Source organism: Mucor velutinosus (assembly GCF_035048745.1).
Source record: "Mucor velutinosus strain NIH1002 chromosome Unknown tig00000093, whole genome shotgun sequence".
Taxonomy (NCBI): Eukaryota; Fungi; Mucoromycota; class Mucoromycetes; order Mucorales; family Mucoraceae; genus Mucor; species Mucor velutinosus.
Window position 1 is genome coordinate 2,608,496 of NW_027041907.1, and position 15,823 is coordinate 2,624,318.

Here is a 15,823-nt window from a genome sequence, read left to right on the forward strand (position 1 = left end):
ATCATGATCTAAAGCAGAGCTGATAATCAGATTGTATAGACAACAGCTATTGTATCGGATCAGAGACTGGAGAGAGCTTTGAAAGCACATCACAGATGGACGCTAGTAATCGTTACACACATGGAATCAGAAAATTGTCAAAGTAAACCAGTGTCTGGATGTCGTTTATGATGACATGAGCCCTATCGAGAGCTGCTGAATCCCTTTCTGATTGAAAGCCACTTGAGAGACGAAAAAAAAGTGGTACAAAGGACTCATTATAGTTTGGTATTAAGGCTGAAACAACAAGGCATTTTATTCGTCTTGATTTACATTGCTATAGCAAACATTAAAAATAGCTCATTCGTACTATATATCGGCCATTTGAATGCTTCTATGATTTGATGTCAGTGGATCCCGCAACATGTGTGCTCATCAGATCACCAATTCTGCTGTGGAGTGGAAGTATCTAATCTAATATATATACTGTAAAACATTCAAAAAAAGTAGACAAGCCAATCATATCCTTTTAAAATTTAATAGTATTAAAAGCCAGAACAAACGAGGGCATAACCACCGGCGAAGCCGGCAATGGGGAGGGGGTTTGGGGGAGGGGGCTTAGCCCCTCCACCAAGAATATAAGGCACCAAAAAAAAAATTTGATACATTGCTTTTTGTTATTATACGTACGTAATAATATGCCTCCTACTATTCAAACAAGACACTGCACGACCTGTAGAGCTGCTCTTCCAGTAGACTATGCTTATCGGAAATGTGATTCATGTCGAGTAAGTAAAATGGCTTTTAACGCCTAATAAAACCCTGAGACGCAATGGTTTATTTTGTTTGTACTCAAATTCAGGAACGAGCGCGAAATTACGCCAGGCAAAGAAGATTGGCGAATCGAAGAACACCAAGAGCACCTGCAGCGTTTGTATCAGAACTTGGAAGAGTACAACGTTCAGATTTGGGCAGAATGGACAACCAATGTGATGGATGTGGAGCTTTGCATTGGGCCGCAGAGAGGGCTGTTCAACAGCGAGTAAACGACAACTGCTTTCATGCTTGCTGCAAAAAAGGTAGAGCTGTCTTGCCCCTTTTGCAAGAGCCTCCCGAGCCTTTAAATAGCTTGATCAACGGAAGCCATCCTCGATCCTCTCATTTTTTGCAGCACATGCGACAATACAACACTTTGTTCGCATTTACATCATTTGGCACCGATGCTACGCCTGAGCAGCTCCAAAGGGATAGAGAGAATGAGATGAGAGGCGGCATCACGCCGGTTCGTGTTCATGGGGAACTCTATCACTTGCAAGCACCACTAAATTTGAGCAATGTGCCAAAGTATAGCCAGCTGTACGTTTACGACCCAGAGTATGCCGCTGCGATTCGCTGTGCAGACCCCAGAAATCAAGGATTGGACGACACGATCATTGAGCAACTGAGTGAAATGATTGCTGATCCTGTAGTTTGTGGCAATCCATTTGTAAGCATCTACAAACATGCTCACGAAATCCTGAAAGAAGAAGAGGAGAGGCAAGCTCAAGATGGTGTTAGCGAGAATGCTCACATCAGGCTCAGTCCTCAGATGCAAATGGAATTGGTTGTTGGCCAGGACAGACGCACTCAAAATCTGCCAACTGTCAACGAGATTGCTGCCATCATTCCAAACGAGTGTTCTGACAGGAGTTTCAGAGATATTTTGATCACATATCGTAGCAATTCCTCGGCCAGGGCTCAAGGCCAGTTTAAGCGTATCAATGAGACGCATGCTGCATATATGCCTCTTCATTATGCTTTGCTTTTTCCTAGAGGTGAATATGGGTGGAATTGGGGCCAAAGACTGCAATCGTCAGCGCAAACTGCTGATGCCATGATTATTGAGAGCGAAGAAGATGAGACACCAGCAGAGCAACAACAACAACAACAAGTGTCAGATAGCCGACTTACCCAGGGCGTGTTCTACAGATTTCGATTGCATGTTAGAAACAACGAGTCAAAGATCATTTTTTTGTCAAGACGTCTATTTCAACAATATGTGATTGATGCCTGGGCAATCTGTGAGCAAACAAAACTGAACTGGATCAAAGTCAATCAGACGAATCTTCGCGCTGATGTGTATAAAGGACTTGCTGATGCTACCTCTGCTGCTGACTCAGACCTCGAACAGGTGGGAAAGACGTTCATCTTGCCCAGTAGCTTCACTGGTGGACCGCGATTCATGATGCAGCTATATCAAAATGCAATGGCTATCTCTAGATTCTTTGGTAAGCCAACGTTATTCATCACATTTACTGCCAACCCAAACTGGAGGGAGATCCAAGATGAATTGTTGCCAGGCCAAACAGCCGCTGATCGCCCCGACTTGGTTGCTCGAGTATTCAACCTTAAGCACCGAGAGCTGCTTAAAGACTTGAAAGACAGAAAGGTCTTTGGCTGTTATAAAGGCATTGTAAGGACTATTGAGTATCAAAAGCGTGGTCTCCCTCACGGTCATATGCTATTGTTTTTGGATGCAGAAACAGATAGATTTGATACGCCAGAGAGGATTGATCAGATCATTTGCGCTGAGATCCCAAATGTTGAAGAAGAACCTGAATTGCATGCAATCATCACTCGCAATATGATGCATGGCCCATGTGGCGAGCTAAACTCAAAGTCTCCGTGTATGGTACAAGATGCTTTTGGCAATGATGTATGCTCAAAAAAATTTCCCAAAAACTACCAGACAGTAACGGTGACCAGTGCTGATGGTTATCCTACTTATAGAAGAAGAAGAGATGGTCGTTCTCATCAGGTGCGCGTCAAGGACAAGTTGGGTGTCTACCGCGATTTCCACATGACGAATGAGTGGGTGGTGCCATACAACCCTTATTTGTCAAAAAAATACAATGCCCATGTAAATGTCGAAGTATGTGGTAGCGTCCAGGCAATTAAGTACATCAACAAGTATATTTACAAAGGCTCTGATCAGACAACGCTCAAAACTACAACCACCACCACAGCCACTGAAACAGCAAATGCCACTACCACAGCAACAACTCAGAATAACGAAGTGGCCAAGTATCTAAATGGCCGTTATATTAGTCCTGTTGAAGCTGCATGGAGGTTGTTTGAATTCCCAATGCATGAGGAAAGCCCATCTGTTACTCCACTTGCTGTGCATCTTGAAAACGAGCAACCTGTTTATTTTGATCCCCAATGGCCACAGGAGAAAATTGACAAAGTATTGAGAGAGAGTCGCTCTACTTTGATGGCTTACTTTCATTACAACCATGCAAATCACGGCAAACCCGGTTTTCGACCGTTGCTTTATCAAGAGTTCCCTGAACATATGACTTGGCAGCAGAATGCAAAAAAGTGGAAGCCTAGGTCTTCGAGTAGAATGTCAATTGGGCGCATGTATTACTGCAATCCTGCTGCCGGTGAGAGGTATTATCTGCGTCTGCTGCTCACAGTTGTCAGAGGAGCCATGTCGTTTTCTCATCTGAGAACTGTCAATAATCACGAGTACGCCACCTTTCGCGAGGCCTGTATGATGCTGCATTTGATCGAAGATGATGGAGAATGGACCAGAGCCTTTGAAGAAGCTGCTACCTTTGCCTCTGGCTACGCAATGCGTTCAATGTTTGTCTCTGCGCTCATGTTCAACTCATTGGTATCGCCTGTTCAGATTTGGGATCAATTCTGTGAAAGTTTCTGTGATGATCTTGAGCATGCAATCGTGCAAAAAGGGTATTCGCTGCTGCTCAGCGTGCAACCTGACGCTGAATTTTACCATGGAACGCGAAGTCTTGATTACGGCTTATATCTGTTGCAAACATCTCTTGGTGCACAAGACAGATCTCTAGGTCAGTTCAATTTGCCTTTGCCTCTCTTCAACTGGAATGGCTTGATAAGCAGAATGACTGGCATACAGCGCAATTCATTGATACTCAATGAAATGTCATATCTCCAAGATCAAGAAGCCTTTTCGTACCAGCAAAAGTACGCTCAAATGAACGCTACCCAGAAGCACGTATTTGATACCATCACCTCCTCCATCAACAGCAACACCAATAGCTCACATTTCTTTTTGCAAGGTCCAGCTGGCACTGGCAAAACCTTCATTTACAATACTCTTTGTCACTTTTATAGAAGCCAAGGAAAAATTGTTCTCTGTGTTGCCTCCTCTGGCATTGCTGCTTTGCTACTTCCTGGTGGGCGTACGTCGCACTCTCGCTTTGCCATTCCACTCAACATCCACGAGCAGTCTGTGTGTGCAATCAAGAAAAACGATGATCTTGCTGATCTCATTCGAGAGACATCATTGATAATTTGGGATGAAGTGCCAATGCAGCATCGATATTGCTTTGAAGCTTTTGATCGAACACTTCGTGATATTTGTAGTCGTGGTGATGAAGTTACCTTTGGTGGTATTCCTGTTGTTCTTGGCGGTGATTTTGCTCAAATTCCACCTGTTGTTAGGCAAGGTGGCCGTCCTGAAATCGTCAATGCCTCACTGAAATCGTCAAGATTATGGCCCAAATTACAAAAGCTGAGCCTGACTGAGAATATGAGACTTGCCAACTCCAATGACACAGATAGGCAATTTGCAGATTGGATAGGAAAAATGTCGTATGAACCATCCATGATTGGCAGCATTGCTTTGCCCTCTTTTTTGAGGCAGATGACTGATCTTGATCAGTTCATTGAAGATATCTATCCTCAGCATGTTCTGCAGTGTCCTCTGCAAAATAGTGATTTCTTCAAGGAAAGAGCTATTCTCTGTTCAAAGAACGTCAACGTTGATGCTATTAACAGCAAGGTGATGGAGAACGTGATTGGGGAAAAGGTCACTCTGTACTCTGCTGACACAGCTCAGTCTGATCTGACCAACACGGAGACCCAAGCCTATCCCTCAGAGTATTTGCAAACCCTTTCGCCTTCAGGGCTGCCGCCAGCAGTTTTGGAGTTGAAAGTAGGTCTTCCTGTAATGCTCTTGAGAAACCTCAACCCTGAAAGAGGTTTGTGCAATGGTACAAGGCTGATCATTCAGCAAATTGGACAGTATGTCCTCAAGGTGAAAATCCTCGGAGGGTCAGGTGCAGTAGAGTTGATTCCTCGCTTTACATTATCAACATTGCCTGGTACATTACCATTTATTTTGACTAGGAAACAGTTCCCTGTAAAAGTGTCTTTTGCGATGACAATCAACAAGTCTCAGGGGCAATCCCTTAGAAAAGTCGCTGTAGACCTCAGGAGTCCTGTTTTCACACATGGCCAACTCTATGTTGCCATCTCGAGAGCAACATCTGCAAATGGTATGACAATTCTACTGCCAGAAAATGCGACTCGGACAGAGAATGTTGTCTACCCAGAAGTATTATATAATATAAATGCTGTATAAAAAAAGTTGGTCTGTAACTCCCAACTCCTGTCGTCTCAATCAAGTTTCAAGTCTATTTTTTGTTTTAAAATCTTCGAATCGAATATAATCATTGTTTAAAACCTACTTGATATACCAAATTTTTATTATCTCTGATTTGAAATGTCTTCGGCCAGAGCCCGCAGGGCGACGCCGTCATCGAGCGTAGCGAGATAGATCGGCTAGTCTAATATATATACTGTAAAACATTCAAAAAAAGTAGACAAGCCAATCATATCCTTTTAAAATTTAATAGTATTAAAAGCCAGAACAAACGAGGGCATAACCACCGGCGAAGCCGGCAATGGGGAGGGGGTTTGGGGGAGGGGGCTTAGCCCCTCCACCAAGAATATAAGGCACCAAAAAAAAAATTTGATACATTGCTTTTTGTTATTATACGTACGTAATAATATGCCTCCTACTATTCAAACAAGACACTGCACGACCTGTAGAGCTGCTCTTCCAGTAGACTATGCTTATCGGAAATGTGATTCATGTCGAGTAAGTAAAATGGCTTTTAACGCCTAATAAAACCCTGAGACGCAATGGTTTATTTTGTTTGTACTCAAATTCAGGAACGAGCGCGAAATTACGCCAGGCAAAGAAGATTGGCGAATCGAAGAACACCAAGAGCACCTGCAGCGTTTGTATCAGAACTTGGAAGAGTACAACGTTCAGATTTGGGCAGAATGGACAACCAATGTGATGGATGTGGAGCTTTGCATTGGGCCGCAGAGAGGGCTGTTCAACAGCGAGTAAACGACAACTGCTTTCATGCTTGCTGCAAAAAAGGTAGAGCTGTCTTGCCCCTTTTGCAAGAGCCTCCCGAGCCTTTAAATAGCTTGATCAACGGAAGCCATCCTCGATCCTCTCATTTTTTGCAGCACATGCGACAATACAACACTTTGTTCGCATTTACATCATTTGGCACCGATGCTACGCCTGAGCAGCTCCAAAGGGATAGAGAGAATGAGATGAGAGGCGGCATCACGCCGGTTCGTGTTCATGGGGAACTCTATCACTTGCAAGCACCACTAAATTTGAGCAATGTGCCAAAGTATAGCCAGCTGTACGTTTACGACCCAGAGTATGCCGCTGCGATTCGCTGTGCAGACCCCAGAAATCAAGGATTGGACGACACGATCATTGAGCAACTGAGTGAAATGATTGCTGATCCTGTAGTTTGTGGCAATCCATTTGTAAGCATCTACAAACATGCTCACGAAATCCTGAAAGAAGAAGAGGAGAGGCAAGCTCAAGATGGTGTTAGCGAGAATGCTCACATCAGGCTCAGTCCTCAGATGCAAATGGAATTGGTTGTTGGCCAGGACAGACGCACTCAAAATCTGCCAACTGTCAACGAGATTGCTGCCATCATTCCAAACGAGTGTTCTGACAGGAGTTTCAGAGATATTTTGATCACATATCGTAGCAATTCCTCGGCCAGGGCTCAAGGCCAGTTTAAGCGTATCAATGAGACGCATGCTGCATATATGCCTCTTCATTATGCTTTGCTTTTTCCTAGAGGTGAATATGGGTGGAATTGGGGCCAAAGACTGCAATCGTCAGCGCAAACTGCTGATGCCATGATTATTGAGAGCGAAGAAGATGAGACACCAGCAGAGCAACAACAACAACAACAAGTGTCAGATAGCCGACTTACCCAGGGCGTGTTCTACAGATTTCGATTGCATGTTAGAAACAACGAGTCAAAGATCATTTTTTTGTCAAGACGTCTATTTCAACAATATGTGATTGATGCCTGGGCAATCTGTGAGCAAACAAAACTGAACTGGATCAAAGTCAATCAGACGAATCTTCGCGCTGATGTGTATAAAGGACTTGCTGATGCTACCTCTGCTGCTGACTCAGACCTCGAACAGGTGGGAAAGACGTTCATCTTGCCCAGTAGCTTCACTGGTGGACCGCGATTCATGATGCAGCTATATCAAAATGCAATGGCTATCTCTAGATTCTTTGGTAAGCCAACGTTATTCATCACATTTACTGCCAACCCAAACTGGAGGGAGATCCAAGATGAATTGTTGCCAGGCCAAACAGCCGCTGATCGCCCCGACTTGGTTGCTCGAGTATTCAACCTTAAGCACCGAGAGCTGCTTAAAGACTTGAAAGACAGAAAGGTCTTTGGCTGTTATAAAGGCATTGTAAGGACTATTGAGTATCAAAAGCGTGGTCTCCCTCACGGTCATATGCTATTGTTTTTGGATGCAGAAACAGATAGATTTGATACGCCAGAGAGGATTGATCAGATCATTTGCGCTGAGATCCCAAATGTTGAAGAAGAACCTGAATTGCATGCAATCATCACTCGCAATATGATGCATGGCCCATGTGGCGAGCTAAACTCAAAGTCTCCGTGTATGGTACAAGATGCTTTTGGCAATGATGTATGCTCAAAGAAATTTCCCAAAAACTACCAGCCAGTAACGGTGACCAGTGCTGATGGTTATCCTACTTATAGAAGAAGAAGAGATGGTCGTTCTCATCAGGTGCGCGTCAAGGACAAGTTGGGTGTCTACCGCGATTTCCACATGACGAATGAGTGGGTGGTGCCATACAACCCTTATTTGTCAAAAAAATACAATGCCCATGTAAATGTCGAAGTATGTGGTAGCGTCCAGGCAATCAAGTACATCAACAAGTATATTTACAAAGGCTCTGATCAGACAACGCTCAAAACTACAGCCACCACCACAGCCACTGAAACAGCAAATGCCACTACCACAGCAACAACTCAGAATAACGAAGTAGCCAAGTATCTAAATGGCCGTTATATTAGTCCTGTTGAAGCTGCATGGAGGTTGTTTGAATTCCCAATGCATGAGGAAAGCCCATCTGTTACTCCACTTGCTGTGCATCTTGAAAACGAGCAACCTGTTTATTTTGATCCCCAATGGCCACAGGAGAAAATTGACAAAGTATTGAGAGAGAGTCGCTCTACTTTGATGGCTTACTTTCATTACAACCATGCAAATCACGGCAAACCCGGTTTTCGACCGTTGCTTTATCAAGAGTTCCCTGAACATATGACTTGGCAGCAGAATGCAAAAAAGTGGAAGCCTAGGTCTTCGAGTAGAATGTCAATTGGGCGCATGTATTACTGCAATCCTGCTGCCGGCGAGAGGTATTATCTGCGTCTGCTGCTCACAGTTGTCAGAGGAGCCATGTCGTTTTCTCATCTGAGAACTGTCAATAATCACGAGTACGCCACCTTTCGCGAGGCCTGTATGATGCTGCATTTGATCGAAGATGATGGAGAATGGACCAGAGCCTTTGAAGAAGCTGCTACCTTTGCCTCTGGCTACGCAATGCGTTCAATGTTTGTCTCTGCGCTCATGTTCAACTCATTGGTATCGCCTGTTCAGATTTGGGATCAATTCTGTGAAAGTTTCTGTGATGATCTTGAGCATGCAATCGTGCAAAAAGGGTATTCGCTGCTGCTCAGCGTGCAACCTGACGCTGAATTTTACCATGGAACGCGAAGTCTTGATTACGGCTTATATCTGTTGCAAACATCTCTTGGTGCACAAGACAGATCTCTAGGTCAGTTCAATTTGCCTTTGCCTCTCTTCAACTGGAATGGCTTGATAAGCAGAATGACTGGCATACAGCGCAATTCATTGATACTCAATGAAATGTCATATCTCCAAGATCAAGAAGCCTTTTCGTACCAGCAAAAGTACGCTCAAATGAACGCTACCCAGAAGCACGTATTTGATACCATCACCTCCTCCATCAACAGCAACACCAATAGCTCACATTTCTTTTTGCAAGGTCCAGCTGGCACTGGCAAAACCTTCATTTACAATACTCTTTGTCACTTTTATAGAAGCCAAGGAAAAATTGTTCTCTGTGTTGCCTCCTCTGGCATTGCTGCTTTGCTACTTCCTGGTGGGCGTACGTCGCACTCTCGCTTTGCCATTCCACTCAACATCCACGAGCAGTCTGTGTGTGCAATCAAGAAAAACGATGATCTTGCTGATCTCATTCGAGAGACATCATTGATAATTTGGGATGAAGTGCCAATGCAGCATCGATATTGCTTTGAAGCTTTTGATCGAACACTTCGTGATATTTGTAGTCGTGGTGATGAAGTTACCTTTGGTGGTATTCCTGTTGTTCTTGGCGGTGATTTTGCTCAAATTCCACCTGTTGTTAGGCAAGGTGGCCGTCCTGAAATCGTCAATGCCTCACTGAAATCGTCAAGATTATGGCCCAAATTACAAAAGCTGAGCCTGACTGAGAATATGAGACTTGCCAACTCCAATGACACAGATAGGCAATTTGCAGATTGGATAGGAAAAATGTCGTATGAACCATCCATGATTGGCAGCATTGCTTTGCCCTCTTTTTTGAGGCAGATGACTGATCTTGATCAGTTCATTGAAGATATCTATCCTCAGCATGTTCTGCAGTGTCCTCTGCAAAATAGTGATTTCTTCAAGGAAAGAGCTATTCTCTGTTCAAAGAACGTCAACGTTGATGCTATTAACAGCAAGGTGATGGAGAACGTGATTGGGGAAAAGGTCACTCTGTACTCTGCTGACACAGCTCAGTCTGATCTGACCAACACGGAGACCCAAGCCTATCCCTCAGAGTATTTGCAAACCCTTTCGCCTTCAGGGCTGCCGCCAGCAGTTTTGGAGTTGAAAGTAGGTCTTCCTGTAATGCTCTTGAGAAACCTCAACCCTGAAAGAGGTTTGTGCAATGGTACAAGGCTGATCATTCAGCAAATTGGACAGTATGTCCTCAAGGTGAAAATCCTCGGAGGGTCAGGTGCAGTAGAGTTGATTCCTCGCTTTACATTATCAACATTGCCTGGTACATTACCATTTATTTTGACTAGGAAACAGTTCCCTGTAAAAGTGTCTTTTGCGATGACAATCAACAAGTCTCAGGGGCAATCCCTTAGAAAAGTCGCTGTAGACCTCAGGAGTCCTGTTTTCACACATGGCCAACTCTATGTTGCCATCTCGAGAGCAACATCTGCAAATGGTATGACAATTCTACTGCCAGAAAATGCGACTCGGACAGAGAATGTTGTCTACCCAGAAGTATTATATAATATAAATGCTGTATAAAAAAAGTTGGTCTGTAACTCCCAACTCCTGTCGTCTCAATCAAGTTTCAAGTCTATTTTTTGTTTTAAAATCTTCGAATCGAATATAATCATTGTTTAAAACCTACTTGATATACCAAATTTTTATTATCTCTGATTTGAAATGTCTTCGGCCAGAGCCCGCAGGGCGACGCCGTCATCGAGCGTAGCGAGATAGATCGGCTAGTCTAAAATATATATACTGGAAAACTATGAAAAAAAAATAGACAAGCCAATCATATCCTTTTAAAATTTAATAGTATTAAAAGCCAGAACAAACGAGGGCATAACCACCGGCGAAGCCGGCAATGGGGAGGGGGTTTGGGGGAGGGGGCTTAGCCCCTCCACCAAGAACATCAAGCATCACAATTTGCATAAAGTGTATGAAATATCTTTTTGTTAAAATCAAATCGAATTATCATGCCTCCTGTTCAAGCTAGAAACTGTGTAACCTGTAGAGTTGCTCTACCTGAAGATTACAATTTTCGAAAATGTGATTCATGTCGAGTAAATAGAAAAGAAATGAAAAACAAACATTCGAACGAACCTTATATATATATTTTTGTTTCAGGAACGTGCCCGAAACTACGCCAGACAGAGAGCTGCATTAAGGCCACCTAGAGCACCTAGAGCACCTGCCGCTTTCATATCAGAACTTGGAAGAATGCAACCTCATTATCTGGGAAGAATGGACGTTGTATGTGATGGTTGTGGCGCATTGCATTGGGACGCAGCAAGAACTACCGGTCAATCCAGAAGCAACAATCTCTTCTACTCTTGCTGTAAAAAAGGAAAGGCCATATTGCCCTTATTGCAAGATCCGCCTGAGCCCTTGAATAGCTTAATCAACGGAAGCCATCCACGCTCATCCCATTTCTTGAAGCATATAAGGCAATACAATACTTTGTTTGCTTTTACTTCATTCGGTACCACTGCTACGCCAGCAGGGGCCCAGAGAGAAGGAGAGGAGGAGAGAAGAGGTGGAGTTACTCCAGTAAGTGCCCATGGTGAATTGTATCACATGCAAGCACCCTTGAATTTTGGTAATGCTCCAAAGTACAATCAACTGTACATTTACGATCCCGAGTATGCTGCTGCATGTCGATCTGCCAACCCCAGAAATCAGCATTTAGATGATTCAATCATTGAAGCATTAAGTGAAATGATTGATGACCCGGTTCGTTGTGGTAACCCATTTGTACGTATCTACAAGCATGCCCACGAAATTCTGAGTGCAGAGGAAGAACGACAAGCCCAAGATCATGTCAGCGAGGATGCGTATATTCGACTCAATCCTCAAATGAGACTGGAATTGGTTGTCGGTGAAGATAGGCGTACTCAGAACTTGCCAACTGTCAACGAGATTGCAGCTATTATCCCCAATGAATATGCTGATTCAAGTTTCAGAGACATCCTGATTACCTATCGAAATAGCACCTCCACCAGTTCCAGAGGACTCTTTAGAAGGATCAACGAGACGCATGCTGCCTACATGCCTCTCCATTACGTTTTGCTTTTTCCCAGAGGTGAATATGGGTGGCATTGGGGCCTTCGTTTGCAATTGCCTGCTTCAACTGTTGATGCCATGGATGTTGACAATGAAGAAGCGCAAGAAGAGGGACAACGTCGAGCAACAGGCAGGCTTACCCAGCGTGCCTTCTATAGATTTAGATTGCATGTCAGGAATGGTGAATCCAAAATCCTGTTCCTCTCGAGACGTCTATTCCAGCAATACCTGATCGATGCTTGGGCTGTTTGTGAACAAACCAAGTTAAACTGGATCAAGGCTAATCAAACGACTCTCCGTGCTGATGTCTACAAAGGTCTTGCTGATGCTATCAGTGCTTCTGATACAGATCTTGAAACGGTGGGTAGAACGTTTATTTTGCCAAGCAGTTTCACTGGTGGTCCCCGGTTTATGGCAGAGCTGTACCAAAACGCAATGGCTATTTCTAGATTCTTTGGTAAGCCAACGTTATTCATAACGTTTACTGCAAACCCAAACTGGAGGGAGATCCAAGATGAGTTGTTGCCTGGCCAAAGTGCTGCTGATCGCCCAGATTTGGTTGCTGAAGTATTCAACCGGAAGCACGACGCATTACTCAAAGACCTGAAGCAAAAGAAAATCTTTGGTGCTTATAAAGGGATTGTGAGAACAATCGAATACCAGAAGCGCGGCCTCCCGCATAGTCATATGCTGTTGTTCTTGGATAACCAAAATGACCGGTTTGATACGGCAGAGAGGATCGACCAGATTATTTCCACAGAAATTCCAGACGTTCATCAAGACCCTGAACTACATGCAATTGTCACCCGCAACATGATGCACGGTCCATGTGGTGGTTATAACAAGAAATCTCCCTGTATGGTGAAGGATGCTTTCGGTAACGACGTCTGCTCAAAAAAGTTCCCAAAGCCTTATCAGCCAGCAACCATAGTCCCTGATGATGGGTATCCACTCTATCGTAGAAGAATGGATGGCCGCTCTCATGTAATACGCATCAAAGATGATCAGAACGTGTACCACGACTTTCATATGACAAATGAATGGGTGGTAGCGTATAATCCATTCCTATCAAAGAGATACAACGCTCATATCAACGTGGAAGTATGCGCCAGTGTCCAGGCTATCAAATACATCAACAAGTATATATACAAAGGTTCTGATCAGACTACTCTGAAAACCACGACTACCGCGACAACAGCCGCAACAGCTGGTACTGCAGCAATGTATCAGAATGATGAATGTGCCAAATATCTGAATGGCCGTTATATCAGCCCGTGTGAAGCCGTCTGGAGGTTGAAAGAGTTCCCAATGCATGAGGAAAGCCCACCTGTCACTACACTTGCTATTCATCTTGAAAATGAGCAGCCTGTATATTTTGATCCTTCCTGGCCTCAATCAAGAATTGATAATGTCCTGAGAGAGAGTCATACCACGCTCATGGGTTACTTTCATTATAATGCCGTGAATCAAAACAAACCTGGTTTTCAACCATTGCTTTACCAGCAATTCCCAGAGCATATGACTTGGAAAGAAAAGAAGCCAAAAAGGTGGGAAGCAAGACGAACCGATACCATGTCTATCGGCCGCATGTACTACTGTAGCCCTGCTGCCGGCGAGAGGTATTATCTGCGTCTGCTGCTCACAGTTGTCAGAGGAGCCACGTCGTTTTCTCATCTGAGAACTGTCAATAATCACGAGTACGCCACCTTTCGTGAGGCCTGTATGATGCTGCATTTGATCGAAGATGATGGAGAATGGACCAGAGCCTTTGAAGAAGCTGCTACCTTTGCCTCTGGCTACGCAATGCGTTCAATGTTTGTCTCTGCGCTCATGTTCAACTCATTGGTATCGCCTGTTCAGATTTGGAATCAATTCTGTGAAAGTTTCTGTGATGACCTTGAGCATGCAATCGTGCAAAAAGGGTATTCGCTGCTGCTCAGCGTGCAACCTGACGCTGAATTTTACCATGGAACGCGAAGTCTTGATTATGGCTTATATCTGTTGCAAACATCTCTTGGTGCACAAGACAGATCTCTAGGTCAGTTCAATTTGCCTTTGCCTCTCTTCAACTGGAATGGCTTGATAAGCAGAATGACTGGCATACAGCGCAATTCATTGATACTCAATGAAATGTCATATCTCCAAGATCAAGAAGCCTTTTCGTATCAGCAAAAGTATGCTCAAATGAACGCTACCCAGAAGCACATATTTGAGACCATCACCTCCTCCATCAACAGCAACGCCAACAGCTCACATTTCTTTTTGCAAGGTCCAGCTGGCACTGGCAAAACCTTCATTTACAATACTCTTTGTCACTTTTATAGAAGCCAAGGAAAAATTGTTCTCTGTGTTGCCTCCTCTGGCATTGCTGCTTTGCTACTTCCTGGTGGGCGTACGTCACACTCTCGCTTTGCCATTCCACTCAACATCCACGAGCAGTCTGTGTGTGCGATCAAGAAGAACGATGACCTTGCTGATCTCATTCGAGAGACAGCATTGATAATTTGGGATGAAGTGCCAATGCAGCATCGATATTGCTTTGAAGCTTTTGATCGAACACTTCGTGATATTTGTAGTCGTGGTGATGAAGTTACCTTTGGTGGTATTCCTGTTGTTCTTGGCGGTGATTTTGCTCAAATTCCACCTGTTGTTAGGCAAGGTGGCCGTCCTGAAATCGTCAATGCCTCACTGAAATCGTCAAGATTATGGCCCAAATTACAAAAGCTGAGCCTGACTGAGAATATGAGACTTGCCAACTCCAATGACACAGATAGGCAATTTGCAGATTGGATAGGAAAAATGTCGTATGAACCATCCATGATTGGCAGCATTGCTTTGCCCTCTTTTTTGAGGCAGATGACTGATCTTGATCAGTTCATTGAAGATATCTATCCTCAGCATGTTCTGCAGTGTCCTCTGCAAAATAGTGATTTCTTCAAGGAAAGAGCTATTCTCTGTTCAAAGAACGTCAACGTTGATGCTATTAACAGCAAGGTGATGGAGAACGTGATTGGGGAAAAGGTCACTCTGTACTCTGCTGACACAGCTCAGTCTGATCTGACCAACACGGAGACCCAAGCCTATCCCTCAGAGTATTTGCAAACCCTTTCGCCTTCAGGGCTGCCGCCAGCAGTTTTGGAGTTGAAAGTAGGTCTTCCTGTAATGCTCTTGAGAAACCTCAACCCTGAAAGAGGTTTGTGCAATGGTACAAGGCTGATCATTCAGCAAATTGGACAGTATGTCCTCAAGGTGAAAATCCTCGGAGAGTCAGGTGCAGTCGAGTTGATTCCTCGCTTTACTTTGTCTACATTGCCTGGCACATTGCCATTCATTTTGATCAGAAAGCAATTCCCGGTTAAAGTATCTTTCGCAATGACCATCAACAAGTCGCAGGGTCAATCTCTCAGGAAAGTTGCCGTGGACCTCAGGAGTCCCGTATTTACTCATGGTCAACTCTATGTTGCCATGTCAAGAGCAACATCTGCCAATGGCATGACTATTTTATTACCCGAAAATATGAAGCACACAGAAAATGTGGTGTATCCTGAAGTTCTATTTTCAGATACTACCTAATATAACTACTCTATATATTTTTTTTACCCTTTATAACCATTGATTTAATCAGTTTTATTGTAATCGGCCAAAGCCCGCAGGGCGACGCCGTCATCGAGCGTAGCGAGATAGATCGGCTAGTCTTTTTATACGAAAAAGCCAAGATAGCCATCATTTGCCTCTGAAATCCAAGCCCAATCTCTATTAGTGCCGAATCAGAACAAGGTCGGATTTTAAGCTTACATTTTGGGTATACGAA

At 43.9% G+C, this 15,823-nt stretch overlaps 3 protein-coding genes across 3 annotated transcripts; all 3 read left to right on the forward strand.

The window, feature by feature from the left end:
- Window positions 1-811: 811 nt before the first annotated feature.
- ATC70_002606 (uncharacterized protein) lies at window positions 812-5,368 on the forward strand (the record flags this gene model as incomplete). Its single annotated transcript, XM_064821977.1, has 1 exon — window positions 812-5,368. The coding sequence occupies one exon, from the start codon at window positions 812-814 to the stop codon at window positions 5,366-5,368; it is 4,557 nt and encodes a 1,518-aa protein (XP_064681663.1).
- A 563-nt stretch (window positions 5,369-5,931) lies between these two features.
- ATC70_002607 (uncharacterized protein) lies at window positions 5,932-10,488 on the forward strand (the record flags this gene model as incomplete). The annotated part of the gene is made up of 1 exon (XM_064821978.1): window positions 5,932-10,488. The coding sequence occupies one exon, from the start codon at window positions 5,932-5,934 to the stop codon at window positions 10,486-10,488; it is 4,557 nt and encodes a 1,518-aa protein (XP_064681664.1).
- A 681-nt stretch (window positions 10,489-11,169) lies between these two features.
- On the forward strand, window positions 11,170-15,585 carry SPB1 (AdoMet-dependent rRNA methyltransferase spb1; the record flags this gene model as incomplete). Its single annotated transcript, XM_064821979.1, has 1 exon — window positions 11,170-15,585. One exon carries the CDS (start codon window positions 11,170-11,172, stop codon window positions 15,583-15,585), a length of 4,416 nt encoding a protein of 1,471 aa, XP_064681665.1.
- Between the last annotated feature and the right edge of the window lie 238 nt (window positions 15,586-15,823).